General features: G+C 39.3%; 1 protein-coding gene across 2 annotated transcripts in view; it reads left to right on the forward strand.

The window, feature by feature from the left end:
* Positions 1 to 8565, forward strand: part of stk10 (serine/threonine kinase 10) — a 64666-nt gene extending 56101 nt beyond the window's left edge. The window contains exons 13-21 of one of the 2 annotated variants that reach the window (XR_014601907.1): positions 466 to 645; positions 1228 to 1320; positions 1474 to 1603; positions 3289 to 3413; positions 3938 to 4126; positions 4570 to 4695; positions 5112 to 5225; positions 6230 to 6507; positions 6540 to 8565. Coding sequence is in view for 1 of the 2 variants with exons in the window: in XM_084073634.1 (XP_083929760.1) it covers positions 466 to 645; positions 1228 to 1320; positions 1474 to 1603; positions 3289 to 3413; positions 3938 to 4126; positions 4570 to 4695; positions 5112 to 5225; positions 6230 to 6370 (1098 nt within the window). In the remaining variant the exon portion in view is untranslated. Of the gene's footprint in view, positions 1 to 465; positions 646 to 1227; positions 1321 to 1473; positions 1604 to 3288; positions 3414 to 3937; positions 4127 to 4569; positions 4696 to 5111; positions 5226 to 6229 lie in introns of both variants that reach the window. The other variant, XM_084073634.1, reaches the window with a different exon arrangement.
* Positions 8566 to 18953: the final 10388 nt, after the last annotated feature.

Here is an 18953-nt window from a genome sequence, read left to right on the forward strand (position 1 = left end):
GGCAGTTTGTTCATATCTCGTATCCTGTGTTTATGGAAGATGGGACCCCATGGGTACACACACGCACACGTTCGTTTTGCAAACTTTACTGGACGTTGCATTGGCATACATTCACATGCAGCTTATTCATCATATCTATGAATTATGTTCCGATCTGCTATTTTCATTTGGGAAAATGTATTTAATTATTCATTTATTTATTTTTTGCTTTTTTGAAAGTTAAATTCTATTTTTGAAAATAATGATAATAAGGAAGCCAGGGTTGGTACAAAACAGGGAGAGTGAATCACCTCTCACCCTGAATCACCTGCCATTGCATCGATGACTGCAACATTTGAACGTGTTCATAAGTTCTTTGAAATGGGAGTGAATTGATAGGGTGAACGTAAAGTAAGGACTGAGGGGAATGAATAAAAGATCCTTGGCAGCGTGACAGACCGGCCCTCCGTGTCTGAACCCCCGCAGGCCAAGAAGAAGCACTACGACACAGAGCTGGAGTGCCTGGAGAAGCACCAGAAGCAGACCATAGAGAAGATGGAGACGGACCACGCCATCAAACTGCGAGACGAGACCAAGCGCATCCGCACCGAGCAGGACAGAGACCACCACAAGTTCCAGGATCAGATGAAACACAAGAAGAAAGAGGTGTGTGTGTGTGTGTGTGTGTGTGTGTGTGTGTGTGCGCGCGCTGAGGCAGTTGTCCTCAAACATTTCCATGTCACTGAAGGACCCCTAAATTGTATTTCGCTGCGGAACCCCATCTGCAAAGATGTTGTGCCAAACAACAGAAAAAATCTAATTTATTCCCAATTTTTCAAGTTTTTTTCCAAGATGTTTAATTTTAAAAATATAGCCGATCTACAAGCTCACAAGCTTGTAGATTGGCTATTTTTGAATAGCTGAAGTATAAAATAGAGTCAAGTTGGTTAAACTGATTCTGAGAAACTAATTCTGCTGGGGACCCCCTGGAATCCCTTCACGACCCCTGGGGCTCCTCTGAGAACCACTGCTCTGAGGGTTCAAAATATTAGGAGCCGCAGGCTTGGTCCATGAACCATTTTGGATCTTTTGAAATCTCATGATTTTGTACATAGGCTACTACAGTATAAAGTCCTAGGTGTCTTTTACATTATAAGCTCTTCCACATGCCAGGTCTCTTTGAATGTATTATGATATGACAGATCCTGCTGAATGCAGCTTAACCGTTCTCTTGTCCATGTAATATAGGTAAAGCAATCGGTGGACAAGCTGCCCAGGAATCAGCGGAAAGAATCCTTGAAACAGCGAATGAACACCTTCCAGCAGACGAAGGCGACAGACGTAAGCTTTTGAATATACATATTGTTGTGGAGAGGTGGGGTGAGGGTCCTTGGGGATTGTTCGAAATATGCTGGTGGTCAGGGAGATAAAAAAAAAAAAGCTTGAGAACCACTGACTGTTCTATATTAACTTTCTGCCTTTTTTGTGTTTCAGGAGCAGGACTTCCTGTCCAAGCAGAAGAACTACCTGGACACTACACTGAAGAGGATCATCTCCGACAACAAAAGGGAGATCTCTGAGACGGAGAGGGACTGTCTCGAGAAGAAGCAGACCCTTATCAGAGGTACAATAATATACACATTCAGGACGCATGGTCCAAGAATCAGGAATCAAGAGAATGTGTCACTTCTCATAGAGGTACTGTACATGCAGTGAAATGCAAGTGGGGCAAGGTCCTCAAAACTGTGCTAACGGAACACAACGTACTGTAACAATAATAATGGATGTACTGTAATATAAAATAATAATGATAGTATGATGCAATTTAAGGAACACTAATGAGGCATGATTAAGATAAAGTCTTAGGAATACTTTTAGCAGCATTGGGTATTGGCAAATGGCCTATTCTTATCGCCCCTGCCTTAATATAATAAACACAAGGATGTGAAATTTAAATGACTTCATTATTCTTAAATTCACAGCTTACGATCAAATACATATATAAATAATACAAAATGTACCAGAAGACTGATCAAAAGAAAACATCTGGAAATGTCATCACAAAAAAATTTCAGGTGTGTGTGTGTGTGTGTGTGTGTGTGTGTGTGTGTGTGTGTGTGTGTGTGTGTGTGTGTGTGTGTGTGTGTGTGTGTGTGTGTGTGTGTGTGTGTGTGTGTGTGTGTGTGTGTGTGTGTGTGTGTGTGTGTGTGTGTGTGTGTGTGTGTGTGTGTGTGTGTGTGTGTGTGTGTGTGAGAGAGTGTGTGTGTTTGTGGCTAGGGGATGAAGTGGACTAAAATTTAGAGGCTTAGCTCAGCAGAACGTGTTTGAGCGAGCATAGTGACGAGCAATGCACCTCGGTTGTTTTTGGGGTTGTTTTTGTCATGCATTGGGCGTGAAATCGGGAGATTAACTGGAGAAATGTACCAATCAGAAGCCCTGCGGAAGAAAGGCTTACAAGTAGGGAGATTGAGGAGTATTGGCAGTTACTGTATGTACTTGGCCTCTTTCTGCTTGATCAAGTGGCCACTCAGCCTGTGTGGTAGCTCCTTTGCTGTCCTTGAGTTTTGGTTTGCTGGACAATTTGAGACAGGGTACACCTAAGATATTTACTGTACGTGGTAATTGTTGCAGTGTTTTTTGTAGTAAACCCTTTTGCAATTGTTGGGTTACAGTGTGGAGAGAAAGCTTGCTAAGATGCTTAGGGAAAACACTGTGGTTGTTTACAGTAAACCACTGAACCACTTGGCAGCTAGCATCTAAACCACTGACCTAGCATCAGCTGATGGGGATTCATAAATTGATTTGAGCTTTTGTTTTTTTGGATCAATTTGAGACAGGGCCATAATTTGGTGTTGTTGTTAGGATGGATGCATTTATTTAATACTTTTGAGACTCTCATAGAAGTTATGTACCGGTGCGTGCGTGCGTGCGTGCGTGCGTGCGTGCGTGCGTGCGTGCGTGCGATCCTGAGCATGCCTTTGCATTGTATCTTTAATTTTTGTGTATGAAATCAGTGATGCAAACGTAAACAGCCAGCTACCTACACACCCACCCACTGCTTTTTGTTCTGTAAGATGTGTTGTAAGATGTATTTATTCTGTAATTGATTGACTCTGCTCTTGATGACTAGATATTAAACAACAAACTGGACTGTATTTTCTGTATTTTTGGGCTGTGGTGGTCTTGTTTACGTTGGAGTAAAAAAACAAACAAAAAGAGACATTTCCCTTGCCTAAGACGCTTCTTTTAATGCGGACTCACATCTCTATCCCTCCTTCTACCATCCATCCATCCCTGTCATCTCATCAGAGCGAGAAGCGACGATCTGGGACCTGGAGGAGAAGAGTCTGCATGAGAGACACCAGCTGCTGAAGCAACAACTCAAAGATCAGTACTTCCTCCAGAGACACCAGCTCCTCAAGAAGCACGAGAAGGTAAGCACACCGCAACATTATTTTCAGTTTAACCACTTGAACACTAGCATCCCTTTGGGGTACTGCGACACGCTATGAGCGTATACAATCTGCTATTTGCGCCAACGGTATTTAGTGTAGCCCTTGCCCCTTGGGAATCTGATCGTCTAAGTATAGACCATGGGAATACGGTCAACTAAGTATAGGGTTTAAGTTGTTCAACTGTATTATTTCCATCACACAAGAAAGTTAAGTTAAGCTTAAACCCTCTTTCAAGTTCTATCATCACAAGTCACAGCTTGAGACTTGCACAACTACTTTTATTTGGTTTTATTAATTTATACTTTTGGCTAAACCATGTTCTCAATTACAATAATAGACTATTAATGCCCAGAGAGAGATTTAGTTACTGAACTGTATAAATGTCTGCATTTACATAACTGTTCATATAGATGAGTGTATGGTGTAAACCAGATGTGTGGCTCAGATGATCAGAGGTGGTGAAAGCTGATCTTTTTCTTTTTTTGGCGTGCTCGCCACCACAGGAGCAGGAACAGATGCAGTGCTACAACCAGCGTATGATTGAGATACTGAAGGGTCGGCAGCAACAGGAGAAGGGCCGCCTGCCCAAGATCCAGCGGAGCGAAGCCAAGACCCGCATGGCCATGTTCAAGAAGAGCCTCCGCATCAACTCCACCGGCAGCGCCTCTGAAGACCGAGAGAAGATCAAACAGGTAACGTGATGGTGTTTAGTCTCATATTAAACAGTTGAGGAGTGATGGCGTGGTAATGTTTTGGCATCAATAAAAATCTCTTTTTTGTTTCGTTTTTTCATTACAATAACTACACATAAAGGAGTTAATGTAAAAGGTTGCTGTTTTGTATGTTGTTTTCTTTTGTTCAGTAAAATTCAAAACATGTACTTTTTTACCCATTATTGTAGTAATATGAAATGAAATTTCTTTATTTTTCTTTCTTTCTTGCATTCATTCTTGCTTGCTTTCTTTGTTTGTTTCTCTCTATCTCTTGCTTTCTTTTTTTGTCTCTTTCTCCTACTACTTCTCTTTCTCTGTTTCTCTCTCTCTGTCTCCTGCTCTCTCTCTCTCTCTCTCCCTCTCACTCTGTCTCTCTCTCTCCCCCTGTCCTTCTGTGTGTCTGTCTGTCTGTCTGTCTTTAGTTTTCCCAGCAGGAGGAGAAGAGACAGAAGGCGGAGCGGCTGCACCAGCAGCAGAAACATGACAACCAGATGAGGGAGCTGATTGGTCAGTGTGAGTCGAACGTACGGGAGCTGCAGCAGCTACAGGTAACCCTTCAACCCTACTAGAAGTAGCAAAACAAATAGCCAAATTAGCGTCTCTGTCGGCTGGAAACCTCATATGTCCAAAACTGTGACTTTTCAGTATTGAAATAAAAAAATGCAAAAGTAGCCGATCTACAAGCTCAAAACGCTTCGTGCCGTGTTTCAAGCTTGTATATCTGCTACTTTTGATAGTTTTGTGTGACGCTGTGGTATGGTCAAGAAGGGCATTCATTTATGAAAAAACACAAAAGGTTATATTAAGGAGATGAGAGCTTTCTGCCCGACAGCAACAATATTAATGTGGGGGTCCTTGAAATGAAAGAGTTTGAGAATCACTGTTCTGGACCACGGTTCAGATCCACTGGGGGAGAAACACCGCCACCTAGTGGTTAACTGTGTCAAATGATGTCATGTTACAGAATGAGAAGTGCCACCTACTGGTGGAGAATGAGACCCAGAGGCTCAAGTTCCTGGATGAGCAGCACAACCAGCAGCTGAGGGAATGGAGAGATCAGCTGAAACCAAGGAAGAAGGTACTGCGTGTTCCATTGAGGACCGGCCATTAGATTAACCACTAGACCCTGTGTAGGCCTACTTGGTAAAACAGACCTGAGGGTGTATTTTCGCAAACTTGAGAGCTTGTAGATCTGCTCTTTTGTTCTTTTCTTTTTTTTTTAAATCTGGTACATGTGTCATATCTCAGTCCAGTCTCAAACATGTAGAACCACGGCCTCAGATTCGGAGATGCTGATCCTCATCCCAGCCGCCGCATACTCGACCGCGAACCGATCACGAGACCTACTGTATATACTTTATCATGCACCGATGTTGCGCACCGAGAATAGCTGATGTACAAGCGTCGCTGATGCGACCGTTGTGAGCTTGTATGTCTGCTATTCTCTGCCGTTCTCGGTGCACGATTGCGCGATGGAACTTAAATGAGACTTTATTGCCTGCAGCTGTGCGAGCTGTAAAGCGCAATACATACTCCTTCCCACGTTCAGACTTTTCTTCGGAAAGGGAGGTGACCTCATTCCGATCCATTGCAAAATTTGACAGAATACATAAACCGTTGGGCGGGAACCCCTATTTGTAACTGTACCTTTCAGGACAGGAACCCCTTTTGGGATTCCTGTTACTATGTACAGTATATAGCAACAAACATTTTTTGTAATTTTTGAATACATATTTGAAGTTTTTCAGAAAACTTCAGTTTTAGGTCAGGATTTAGAAGGTTTTTTTTTAGAATCGGCCTCAGGTCTAAATGGGTTAAATGGGACTAATTTATTCCTTTTAACTGTGTGCTTTTTCTGTTTATATCTTTGTTTCCTTTTAACTAGAGATCCTCCTTTAAGCCAATTTTGATAAAGGATTATAGGGAATCATTTATTGACCTACACACCTGTAGTACATGGCGACATGAATGACAGCTTGGCCTTGTCTTGTGTGGTTGTGCGTGTGTGAGCACGCTACGGAAGACCGAAAGAAAGGAAAAACTGACCGCCTAGCCCTGTTTTTCGTCTCTCCCCTTCCTCAGACCCTTGAAGAGGAGCTGAACCAGAAGAAGCGAGAGCAGGAGCTGTTCTTTAAGATGAGCGAGGACTCGGAATGTCCCAACCCCAGCTCCCCCAACAAACTCACCAAGTTCCTGCCTTATGCCGACTCCTCCACCACGTAAAACAGTCCCCGCTCTGACCCTGGCCAATGTCAGCTTGACACCTATCGGGACCAAAATATATGCACGTGCACGCACGCGCACACACGCACTGCCGCATACCTGCCGCGTGAAGCCTAATTTATGCTCCTTCACATCCGGTATTGTGCGCCGGAAATAAGAATAAAAAGAGCATTAGGCTTAAGTCTTTCTTAAGGGCAGAATACTTATCCCTCCTTTATTTTCCTTTCACTGTTATTCGATATTTATGTTTTAATTCAAGTTTTAGATATTTACTTTAACAGGGAAAAAAAGCGCTGCGTTATTTAATGAAAATGTGACATCCTCATATAGCATCTGCTCCCGTGTACAGTGTTTTGATTTATTTACTCTTTGAGTATGCCATTTACCAGTCAAACATGAGGCAGTGAGTGGTCCAAGGGAAGGCTTCCTAATTTAAACTTTTCCTTGCCAAAAATTGCTTTAATTTTTACTCCCTCCTAAAAATTGGCACCGCTGGTGGCCCCCTAACATGTGACAAGGAGTCTTCCGGTGTGTGTGTGTGTGTGTGTGTGTGTGTGTGTGTGTGTGTGTGTGTGGGGTTGGCGGGTGGATGGAGGTATGAAATTGTTTCCAAAGACGGAAGGCAGTAGAAGCCATGATTCCTCATGAATTTCTGTTGAGTTGGGCCCGGCAACTGAGCACTTTTTCTTTATCCCGCAATGTTATCTTCCTCTTCCAAAGATTGTTATACCGAAAATCGCACAACTCAAAAATGAACTTTCTGTTCAAATTTAGTCTCCATGTGCCTTTTTTTTTGTTTTTAAGTTCAACATTTGTGCTTTGAATTCAGATGGAAATAGTACATCCAGTTGCCAAATTCAGTTTGTTGTATTTTTATTTTTTAAATATTTCGTTTATTTTTTAAATCTGAGCTTGGATTGGAGGGATATTAAATTTAGTGCTCATGAAAATCCTTACATAAAAATTCAGTTTCAACATTGCAAATATTAATCTAAGATTGAAACGACACCTAAGAATTGAAGGATTTTCATATTTTGTTTGATATCTTGTTTTGAAATGGGAGAGTGGGTGAGAGTTCTATCCAAAGCCTATATTAGAATTAATTTCATTTTGTTTTAAAATATATATATATTTAAATGTTTTAAATGTTATTTTTTGAGCGGTATGGTTAACAAACTAGGGAAGACTAATAGTGTTTCATGTGAAGTGTTACTATTATGTCTAATATATAATTTTTGTTGTATTTTTACTGTAAAAGTTCTTTCTTTCACACTGGATGGGAACTGATCAAGCCAAAGCAAAATACTGTTCTTTTTGAAGGATCTTAGCAGTCATAGGAATTCAAAGTAAAAAGTTCATCAAATATGTAATTAAGTGTTTATATGTTTATAAATGCACTGTCTGCTAGCCAAAGTGCAATATTATGTTATTCAATTACATTATATTTTTTTGCTCACGAAACTGTGCCTTCCCTAGCACTGAGAGGGGAGGGCTATGCGATGATGGTTTCATTCTGAAATGCTAAAATATACATTTGTTCTCTTACTTGAAATTAATCACCCAATCACCCAATGGTTTAACTATAGCTGATTCCATCCAGAATACAATTATGAAGTCTAAAGGGACGTTCACACCAAGCACTATATCTACAACTATAGCTATCACCATTGTCTTTGTTATAGTTGTGGTGTGGAGTCTGCCATCCACTTGAATTAGAATGATTGTTTTGTTATAGTGCTAGGTGTTAACAGCCCTTAAGTTTGTCGTATAGACAAACATTTTGTAATGAAACTGTTTTTCAAGGGAGTGCACCATTTTGTTTTGTTTTGTACGATATACATCTTCAGTTTGAACTGAAACTAAACTGCAGCTTAAGGCCTTGCTACCTTTCCAAGAGGGGTATTATTATTTTTATTTTTATTTGAAGACCCATTTGACCTATAGATTGAAGTCAGGTCATAATCAGGTACAGCTAAATCTATTCTCTTGTTTCTCTCGCTCTCTTGCATTCTATTGATTAGTTTTGTGCAATTGGTTGTAATGCTTTTGCCACGTTTGCTGGCTACGTCATGTCTTCCTCGTTCGGTTTACATTGCATTATTTGAATGGAGGGGGTGTGCGTGTGAATGAGATTGTCCAGCACAAGGAACCACTGTTGTAAATAAATCTAATAAAAAGTTATTTTCTAATTCCTATCCTAAGGTTTTTTTTGTGTGTGTGTGTCATCACAGTTGTTCAGTAGCAGTGGTAGAAAGTAAGTACAACTGTGCATCGCAACGTGTTGCGACGTTTTGTTGAAAACTTGTGAAATACTTGTGAGTACTTTTTAGAAGTACTCTGTAAGTACTAGTTTTAGTATATATATTGAGTATATTTGTATGTACATTTTGAATACAGGACTTTTACTTGTAATGGAGTATTTTGTTATTGATACTTTTACTTGAGTAGACATTTTTAGTAGTTGTTCCAGCGCTGTTCAATAGCATGTATCATACAGCTGCTATTTTCACTTTTGCTTGACACTCTTGTACACACATGGGCAACATAAGGCCCGGGGGCCGGACCCGGCCCTTTGACCATCTCAATCCGGCCCGCCAAGTCATATAAATGATAAATGGTGCATTTATATAGCGCTTCTATCCGAAGCGCTTTACATTGATTGTGCCATTAACCCATTCACACACACATTCATACACCGATGGCAGAGGAAACCATGCAAGGCACCAACCTGCTCATCGGGAGCAATTAGGGGTTCAGTGTCTTGCTCAAGGACACTTCGACACTAACTCTAGGGGAGCGTCCCAGCCCGGGATCGAACTGGGAACCTTGCGGTTTTCCATATGCCATATGTTAATGGTTTTGAGACAAATTAATTTAACTCCAATTAATAGTAATTCATATTTGCCATTTGAGAACATCTGCATTCCTCCATCCGTATGTACTCAAATGTTTTATGTTTTTAATGTAACAGTGAAACAGTCTGCCGTGAGTCCGTATATAATGAATGCAAGGTGAATGCAATGTGTTTTATCAGTGACCTATGGAGTGGTGCATATCATATGAGATAAGATACGGCATTGACGTGGATTGTTTTATGTAATCTTTTCATTGTAACCTCGTACAGAGTACACCAGAGTGATACAAAAAGATAATGAAAGATCAACATTTTGTTGATGAACATTCTTGTTGTGAAAGCATGGACCTTATTCTTATTCTAAAGTAGTCTGGCATGTCTACCAAATTCAAGCAGTTTTAACATCATTCAGCACACTGTGTTTCAAGTTTCAATTCAATTGTACAATGTGTGGCCCTTCACTCATTTTATAGAAGTCAGTATGGCCCTCTGGAAATAAATGCTGCCCACCCCTGCTCTTGTACGACAAAGTAGGGCATTAAAGCGGCACTATATAACTTTTTTTAATGAATACGAGTATGTTAATACAATATAGCTTATACAATTGGGGTAGTTGAATTTTGTCTCCCTGCTCTTCTATTGAGACATTCAGATTGTGTCAAAGGTCATGTCTCACCTAGACACAAATTTTTACCTGATGGTCAAGATTCAATGTATCCCCTGAGCAAGCAACAGGCAGGCTTTATTAGCTCAAAATGGTAAAAATGGCTGCACTTGCACAGGCACCGGGTTCAAATCGGGGGTAGACGAGGAAAGTTACATAGTGCAGCTTGAAGTGATGACAGTTTTAAAAAAAAGTTTAATTATGGAGAAATATGGTTTCTGCCCGACAGCGATGGTCAACTGCATCTGGATTAATAAACCATAAAAATGCCATGCTACACTATTGTCCAATGTAAAAAACATTTAAAAAAAAAGATGCTATGCTACACTATGTCATCCAATGTAAAAAATATTAAATAAATACCAGATCTGTTACAAATAAAAGTCCAGAATTCAAAATTGACTTGAGTAAAAGTGCAAAAGTATTGGTATCAAAGTGTACTTAAAATACCAAAAGTAGGAAGTACTCATTATACAGAACGTCCCTTTTCACAAGTTTTAAAATGTATACAAATCTTTTGAAAATAGCAGATCTACAAGCTCACAATGCGTCGCCATGCGACGCATTGTGAGCTTGTAGATCGGCTATGTTCAAATGGACAAAATGTATGTAGGCTGAAGTAGTTAATGTGTGTATTGTAATAATAATCAAAATCTACAAAGTAACTAGCAACTAAAGTTTTCAAATAATTATAGTGGAGTAAAAGTACAATATTTGCCTCTGAGATGTAGTGGAGTAGAAGTAAAAGTATTGAAAATACTCCATTACAGTAAAAAAAACAAAAAACAAAATGGAATGTGGTGATTCAATCAGTTTACAATGAAACCATCCTCAAATTATTCAATCATCAATTAGTTTACAATGACATCCTCACCCAAGACAATGACAGGGACACAACTTGTGATCAAAGGATTCAATCATTTGTTTGATTGGCTTTGTTGAGGCTGGCCAATGCTATCAGACACACTTCTCTACCTGTGTGTCTCCTCCCAGCTGGTCTCTGTATATAAGCAGGACACAAAACACATGTTATGTCAGTATATAGTAACCGCTCCCAGTTGACACTGCGTGTGACTTTGTGTCATTCAACAATTACATTTAAATTGCATTCCATTCAAATACATTGGCATTTCTACAGAAGAGGATTCATCAGGACTTGTGACAGGTAAGGACTGTAGACACGATCACATTGAACTGAACTGAAATGAAATGAATTGAATTGAATTGAATTGAATTGAATTGAATTGAATTGAATTGCAGTGATGGATGAAGTACTCACATGTTTTACTTGTTTTTAAGTAAAAGTATCAATACCCTTTTGTAGTAGTCTGTTACAAGTTTGATATTCAACATTTACCTGAGTAAAAGTATTGGCATCAAAATATATTTAAAGTACCAAAAGTAAAAGTACTAATTATGCAGAAGGTCCCAAGTTTTCAAATGTATAAAATGTATAAAAATCCTTTGAAAATAGTAGATCTAAGCTCACAACGCATCGCAAAGCGACAGGTTGTGAGCTTGTAGATTTGGTATATTCAAATTGACAACGTATACAGAATAGGTCTGAAGTGGTTGTGTAATAATAATCAAAATCTACAAAGTAATTAGTAACTAAAAAATTCAAATAATTATTGTTGAGTAAAGGTAAAACATTTGCCTCCATGAGCTAATGAATATTGCTATGAAGATTATTCTTCTGCCCCTAATTACATAACAGTGTCATATTTGTGTAGTGGGTGATGATATGTTTACTTAAGAGTATTTTGTACATGCCCCTAATACAAAAAGAGGAAGATCTAAAGTAAACTAAAGGAGAAGAAAGGGAGTGGATAATCATTCAGATTTAAAAACATTGGACTTTCTTTCACTGCTGCCTTTGTTGACATTCAGGAGTGTGTTAACATGATGACTAAGTGATAAGTCACTTGACTAACTAATCTTGAACAATCAGTTGTTCAAAAAGTTGAATTACAGAGTTGCCTCAGAATTTGGCAGACAACCTTTCGTGTGGTTACGGTGTACTTTCCTACTGATAAGAGAGTTGTTTTTGATTTATAGACCAACACTTTCCAACTGATAAGATCGAGAGAGGGACGCATGCAGTTTAACTGTACTGCTAACAGAAAAACAATCTGTGTTGATATTCTGTCTGTCTGCTGCTCTGTCTCAAGGCATGGACATGTCGTCCGAACTGAAGGAGCTCAGAGACATGGTGGTGGAGATGAGGGTGGAGCTGAGAAACGAAAAAGACAAAACGGCTGGTTTGGAGAGAGATAATGCAGGTAAAGTAAATATGGATCATGCTTAGCTCTGGTCCATAGCTTTAGGACTTATCCTTAACGCTATGGGACTGTATACGTATATTTTCCCTCATGTGAACGGGAGCACGATGTCTACGCTTAAGTAAAGAATAAACAACTTACAGAAACAAATGTGGTTTTAAAGTGTTGACATCACATTGTTTACTCGTTCAAATGAGGAAAATACACGCTACAGTCGCATAGCATTAAGGAGAACTCCTGATGCTAGATCATACTCTGCTGATTACATCAACCAAAGTCAAATGAATTCAGTGACTATTTTTCACCATTGTCAATCCCTGCTGGTTTCAATCTTAAATTAAAGTGATCTTTATCCCTACTGGTTTCAGTCCTAATTTACAAACTGGAAGCCATGGAGAAGACTGTGATACCACTAACTTCCAAACTGTCAGCCATGGAGAAGACGGTGGAGGATATGATGCCACTAACTGCCAAACTGGCAGACATGGAGAACACTGTGAAGCCACTATCTTCCAAACTGGCAGCCATGGAGAAGACGATTGCAGGTGAGTTCATAGAAGAGCTTGTTATGAAACCATGTATTGTTGATGTTCAACCACTTAAACCCCAGCATTCATATTCTGGAGGGAGGGGGCATTTGCCAAAACATAGCCGAACTACAAGCTCACAACGAGATGCATTGTGAGCTTGTACATATTTTTGAGATTTGGTGTAGACAGAAAAAAGCTGTCCAAGTACAGAGACAACTCAGGTCCAGTTGATTTAAGTCTAGAGGGTCTAAGTAGTTAATATCCATGCCCCTTTGCAACCCTGAGCTCCAAACGGATGTCATACTTGATTTGGCCCTGATCGTTGAAACAATTCTCACATTGTTTACATCGACAAAGGGCTTGTCCTGTAAACAGGAAGTACTCTGACCCAGTATGAGGAGGCCTACAAGCAGTATTATGTATTCATTTTGTGTCAGACCACAGAATAATATTTTTTAAACCACCCAGCAAATGAGTTGTTAAGTATGTGGGAAAGATTCTACCTTGGCAGAAGACTGGCATAGTTAGGAATTATGCCATCAGTGACTCTGATGACATCACCTGAGCATGTCATCAGGTGAGGTGTTTAGCCCCGCCCATAAAATGATATTCACACTGTGTGTGAGCACTATGGACATGATTTCCACACTGTGTGTGAGCGCCATGGACATGATATCCACACTGTGTGTGAGCACTATGGACATGATTTTCATACTGTGTGTGAGCGCTATGGACATGATATCCACACTGTTTGTGAGCGCTATGGACATGATATCCACACTGTGTGTGAACGCTATGGACATGATATCCAAAGCACTCCTCAGCTCAAAAGGCGTTCTCTGCGGACACAGCCCTTTAGGCTACACATTTTCACTTGCACATAAGATATCTCATAATTACTATTGTTATTAATTTATACAATTATTGTCAATATCTTTTCATTCTGTACTTACAGAAGAGCCAAACGTTGCTTTCTATGCAAGTTTGAATGTACCAGCAGGAGGCGTCCTTCGCGTCGGACCCTTCGGCACCGAAACTCCGCTGATCTACAAAACAGTGATCACTAACAACGGCCAGGGCTACAACCCAGATACAGGTATGGGGGGGATGGGAGGGGTGAGGGGTCTCTCTCTCAATTTTGATTTAGTTGTTGTCTTTTTAATACAATTCCATTTAGTTTTAATCATATTTTAGTCATCTGAATTGTTTGACTTTTAGTCTATTTTTTTTTGTTTCTTTTGTGAACCATTTTTCATTGATTTTATAACATAAAAGTGCATGGACAAAACAGTCAACCAAACAGACTAACTAAATAAAGTTGAGTTTTTATTTAGTTTCCGTCAGTGAAAAAAAAGGTAGTGGACAAACCATTCTGGTCATAGTTTTAGTCGTCAAAATGATCACTGATCCAAGAACAGTCTGGGTCAGGACCGATTTGTGGGTTGTGAGTAAATACCCTTTATTTATTGTTTCCTACATTTTGTTTTATTTATTATTATTTCAATATATATATATTTTTAAATCCCTCAAAATGTTTCATAAATCATTTTAAAGTACATATTTATCAAATAATTGAATGAATAAATAACAAAATCTAAGGAATTCCATGAATCAGGGAAAAAAAAAAAAAAAAGTAGCGAAAATAGTAGATCTACAAGCTCACAACACGTCACAACGCTTCACATCGCGACGCGTTGTGAGCTTGTACATCTGCTATTTTCACTAGTTGTTTGGGTCCCGGCCGGGGAGACATAAAGTGTCTCTTTTGGGTCTCGAACTAAAACGCTTGTGAACCGCTGGTCTATAGTGTCACTGTATAAACAAGTGTTCCTCTTCTGACGCAGGTTGTTTCACAGCACCAGTCAAGGGAGTCTACGACTTCAGATTCACTGCGTACCACTGGGTCTACGGCAAAGGACAATGGATGGGAGTAAGCCTCTACCACGATGACGAGATGATCGTGTGCAATGCAGAGATAGCTGATGACTCTACCTTCATATCAAACGGAGTGATTCTACAGCTGGAGAAGGGGAGTGTCGTCTCCATGATTCTCCCTAAAGACTATAGACTTTATGATGATAAACAAAAAAGGAACACTTTCAGTGGTTTTCTGCTCTACCCCATAAAGGAATAGCAGCCTTTATGTCCGCTTTGAAATGAATGGTTCAAATAATGATATGACTACTTAAGGCCTGGTTACAGTTAAGTAAAAGATACACAGACATACAGACACATGGCATACTGTATGTCTGTGTACTGGTATAGTACATTTAAAACATCCCTTTTTGAATAGTCCTATATTGTAATAATAATTGGAACCACTGGTATATCAAGGGTGCAAAAAGTATGTATGCAATGACCCATAATTACTTACCTGCTGGTCATGATGACAAATGCCTTGATACTTAATTGACGATATATTTGTTAAATAAGCTAAAGTAAGCCATAACGAGATTTTGCACAAATACATTTATTTTTTCATGTTTTGACCAAAAGTGAGGTCTTCTTCTTGCAAAATAATAATACAAGTATATAGGGTAGAAACCTCATTTGTCCAAAACTGTTACTTTTCAGGATTCAAAAGCATCAAAAGTACCAGATCTACAAGCTCAGAACGCGTCGCTTCGCACCGCGTTTCGAGCTTGCAGATCTGCTACTTTTGTAGCAAATACAATAATAAAAACATAACTATGTTAGAGAACAGAAACATAATTAACTGATCGTATTGAACTTGTATGACGCACACTGCTGAAGAGTTGATAAAGTTGTTGTTTGTTTTTTGTTCTCTGAGCAAAATAAAGATTTATTAATCTTCATCATAGTGGATCAAGTGTTAATTAAAGCTATGATGGATGGATGGATGGATAGACAGACTGACAGACAGACAGACAGACAGACAGACACACCAATAATCAAAATCTACAAAGTAACTAGTAACTATAAAGTTTTAAAATAATTGTAGTGGAGTAAAACATTTGCCTCTGATATGTGGTGGAGTAGAAGTAGATAAACTACAGAAAATTGGAAAATACTCCAGTAAAGTAAAAAATACCTCAAAATTGTACTTAAGTACAGTACTTGAGTACATATACTTAGTTACTTTACACCACTGACAGACAGACAGACAGACAGACAGACAGACAGACAGACAGACAGACAGACAGACAGATTATTTCTCTATCACAGCTATGCTTCTTGGCAACAGCTTGTATGCTGTTCAAAAGCCAGTTAATTTCCTTTAGAAACGGTTCACTGTTTGTAACAACATGCAGTTATACAGTGGAATAAGCAACACAGCTGAGTATGTGACTTGGAGTGTTGGAAGAAGTAATATTTAAATATAATATAGAAATACTCTATTACAAGTAAAAGTCTGGAATTCAAAATGTACTTAATGTACCAAAAGTAGAAAGTACTCATTATGCAGAATGTCCCATTGCACACGTTTTCAAATGTATAATATGTATAACAATCATTTTAAACTAGCAGATCTACAAGCTCACAATGCGTCGCATCACGAGTCACGACACATTGTGAGCTTGTAGATCTGCTATTTTAAAATGGCTAAAATGTATATAGGGCTGAAGTGGGTAATGTTTTGTAAACAATCAAAATCTACAAAGTAACTAAAGTTTTCTAATAAATGTAGTGGAGTAAAAGTACAATATTTGCCTCGGAGATGTAGTGGAGTAAAAGTACTGAAAATTGGAAACACTCCAGTAAAGTAAAACTTTCTACTTTTTACTGTCCCCAGTAGGACATGGGACAGACACGCTCCTACTGTTTACTGTCCCCAGTAGGACAGTAAACAGACATACTGTTTACTGTCCCCAGTAGGACATCTCAGAGTGCTTTATAGGTAAAACATACAATCAATCATAGAAGGTTAAAAGCAGGGTAAAACAAATGACGGCAGCTATACAACAGTTTCACATGAAAAGGCCTGCCTAAATAAAAAGGTTTTTAGGCCCGTTTTAAAAGAGTCCAGGGCTCTTTTAAAAGACCCTGCAGGGTCTTAAATGGCACGGTGCTGCCGGGCAGAAGACCTGGACCTGGTATTAGCAATAATGTTTTTTATTAGAAACAAACAAACGTTGTTATACCCTTATTTTCCACTATTATCCCTTAATCCTACTATCCTACTATCCTACTATCCTACTATCCTACTATAATTCTAGTAACCTCTGTGCGTGCGTTTGTAGTGGTGGTGGTGAAGCTACCCGGTTCTCCCCACTGGCTGGACCAATTGCTCTGATTTTGCACACAGCCATTGACCATTACCATCTGAACTTAACTGTGAAGCCCGTTTTTCAATTTCATCAAATCTCAGCTTATTATTAGCGTTTTTGTGTCAAAGAATGTCGTCCCATAGCTGCGGCTGCCCAGCTATGGGACAAACTGCCTCCCGGGTTGCCAGATCATGTGCGTATATCCCCCCACGGCTGCGCCGACCGGGTATGGTCTAGTTCTTCTAGTTCTTAGTTCTAATTAGAAATGAAACGTAACAAAAGGTGTTATTAGAAATGGTGTTCTCTGCTATTAGACAGAAACAAACAAACACAGTTATACGCTAATTATGGAACATAATTCCTAGAGGCTAACAAAGCCTAATAAGACCTAACAAAGCCTAATAAGATGTTATTTCCACTTGACCGTCACATTACAACCCTGCAACTACTAACTAGACGATGTGATGTAAGGCTACTATTAGTTTACTGTAAGGGTTTCGTTAGAACAAATGTGTTCTTTATTAGGCCTTTATTTAAAGATTGAAACTTTGACATCAGGGACCTTGTCATACTCTGCCATGTGGCATCCCCCAGTTTTAGGGACTCTTTAATTCTCTTTATGCATGCTTCTCCATGGCTCTATGATTGAGAATCTGTTTTGAGAAACATAACATTCTGTACCACTGTTAAGTTCTGCCCCGTTGACGATTTTAAATCAAATCTAAAGACCCACCCTTTTCTCGTGGTTTTAGCTTAGTTTGAGGTTGCCCCACCTTTGATGTTTTCTCGAGTCCACTGAATGTATTTAATTTAATTTATTTGTAATACCTTACAGCGTTTTAATCAGTTGTTTGTTTTGCTTAGTTACTCTTAATAGTCTTGTGATTTACTGGTATGTGTTTTACATTTTAGTCTTGCTTTTGTGGATTTTACAATTTATTATGGTTATCGTGTGTTTCATTTGGCCATCCTCGATTGGAAAGAACTTTGGGTCAACTCCTATCGTTTCTTTATGCTCAAGTATGCTATATACTGTACATAAAGATTACTTGACTTGATGGTGACTTCCTGTGCATCCTGTACTTCCTGTGTGGTGATTAGCATTTTCCAAAGCTTATTTTTGTACTTCCTGGTTTGCAGTGGTGAAGTGACTAAGTACATTTACTCAAGTACTGTAATTAAGTAAAATGTTGAGGTACTTTTATTTTACCGAAGTATTTCCAGTTGTCTATACTTTTACTTCTACTTCACTACATCTCAGAGGCAAATATTGTACTTTTACTCCAGTACAATTATTTGAAGTTACTAGTCACTTTGCAGATTGTTACGGGTATGGTTAAGGGGAGACTGTATGTTTATGGGGAGACTGTGTATGCTGTTTTTCTCCCTGCTACACTCTGCCTGCTTCTCTGTTCACTCACTCTCAGGTCCAGCCCATTCACTCAACTCAACTCCGCCTCTCACCACCGGTTGGTCCTTCCCCTCATCACTCCACCAATCACCTCCATCGTCATCAGATATAAAGCACCTGTGACGGCGGCCATCTTTTTCTTTCCCCATCATGCTTCCACCAGATCATTTGTTTGCTCCATGCACATGTCCTAACTAATTCACCTCCAGTCTCTTAAAGACTTGTTGACCTTTTTGCCAAACGTTTAGTACAGGGGGGGGTAGTTTAGCTCTGGGGTACCCTGTACATATTGCATGTAGGTAATTCCCGTGTTTAATCCCACTAGTCTAGAGGTGAGTGCCACCCATTGTATTTTCCGTTTATTGTTGGAGTAGGAAGGATTTTTGTTTCTCTTGAGTTTACTACATTCTTTCCTTTGGCACCACCTGACCCTCCCTGTATTTGTTACTTGGCATTTATTTCTGTTCACTTCAGTTGGTTAATAAACAACTTTACTTTAACCTCATCCTATGTCTGTCTCAAGTATATAATCTGGGTATATGTTACCGTCCCTTCCTCGTGGACCACCATCTGGGACGTAACACAGATATAAATTATTACATTATAAAACATA

Source organism: Gymnoscopelus microlampas (genome assembly GCF_963454915.1).
Source record: "Gymnoscopelus microlampas genome assembly, chromosome: 12".
Lineage (NCBI taxonomy): Eukaryota > Metazoa > Chordata > Actinopteri > Myctophiformes > Myctophidae > Gymnoscopelus > Gymnoscopelus microlampas.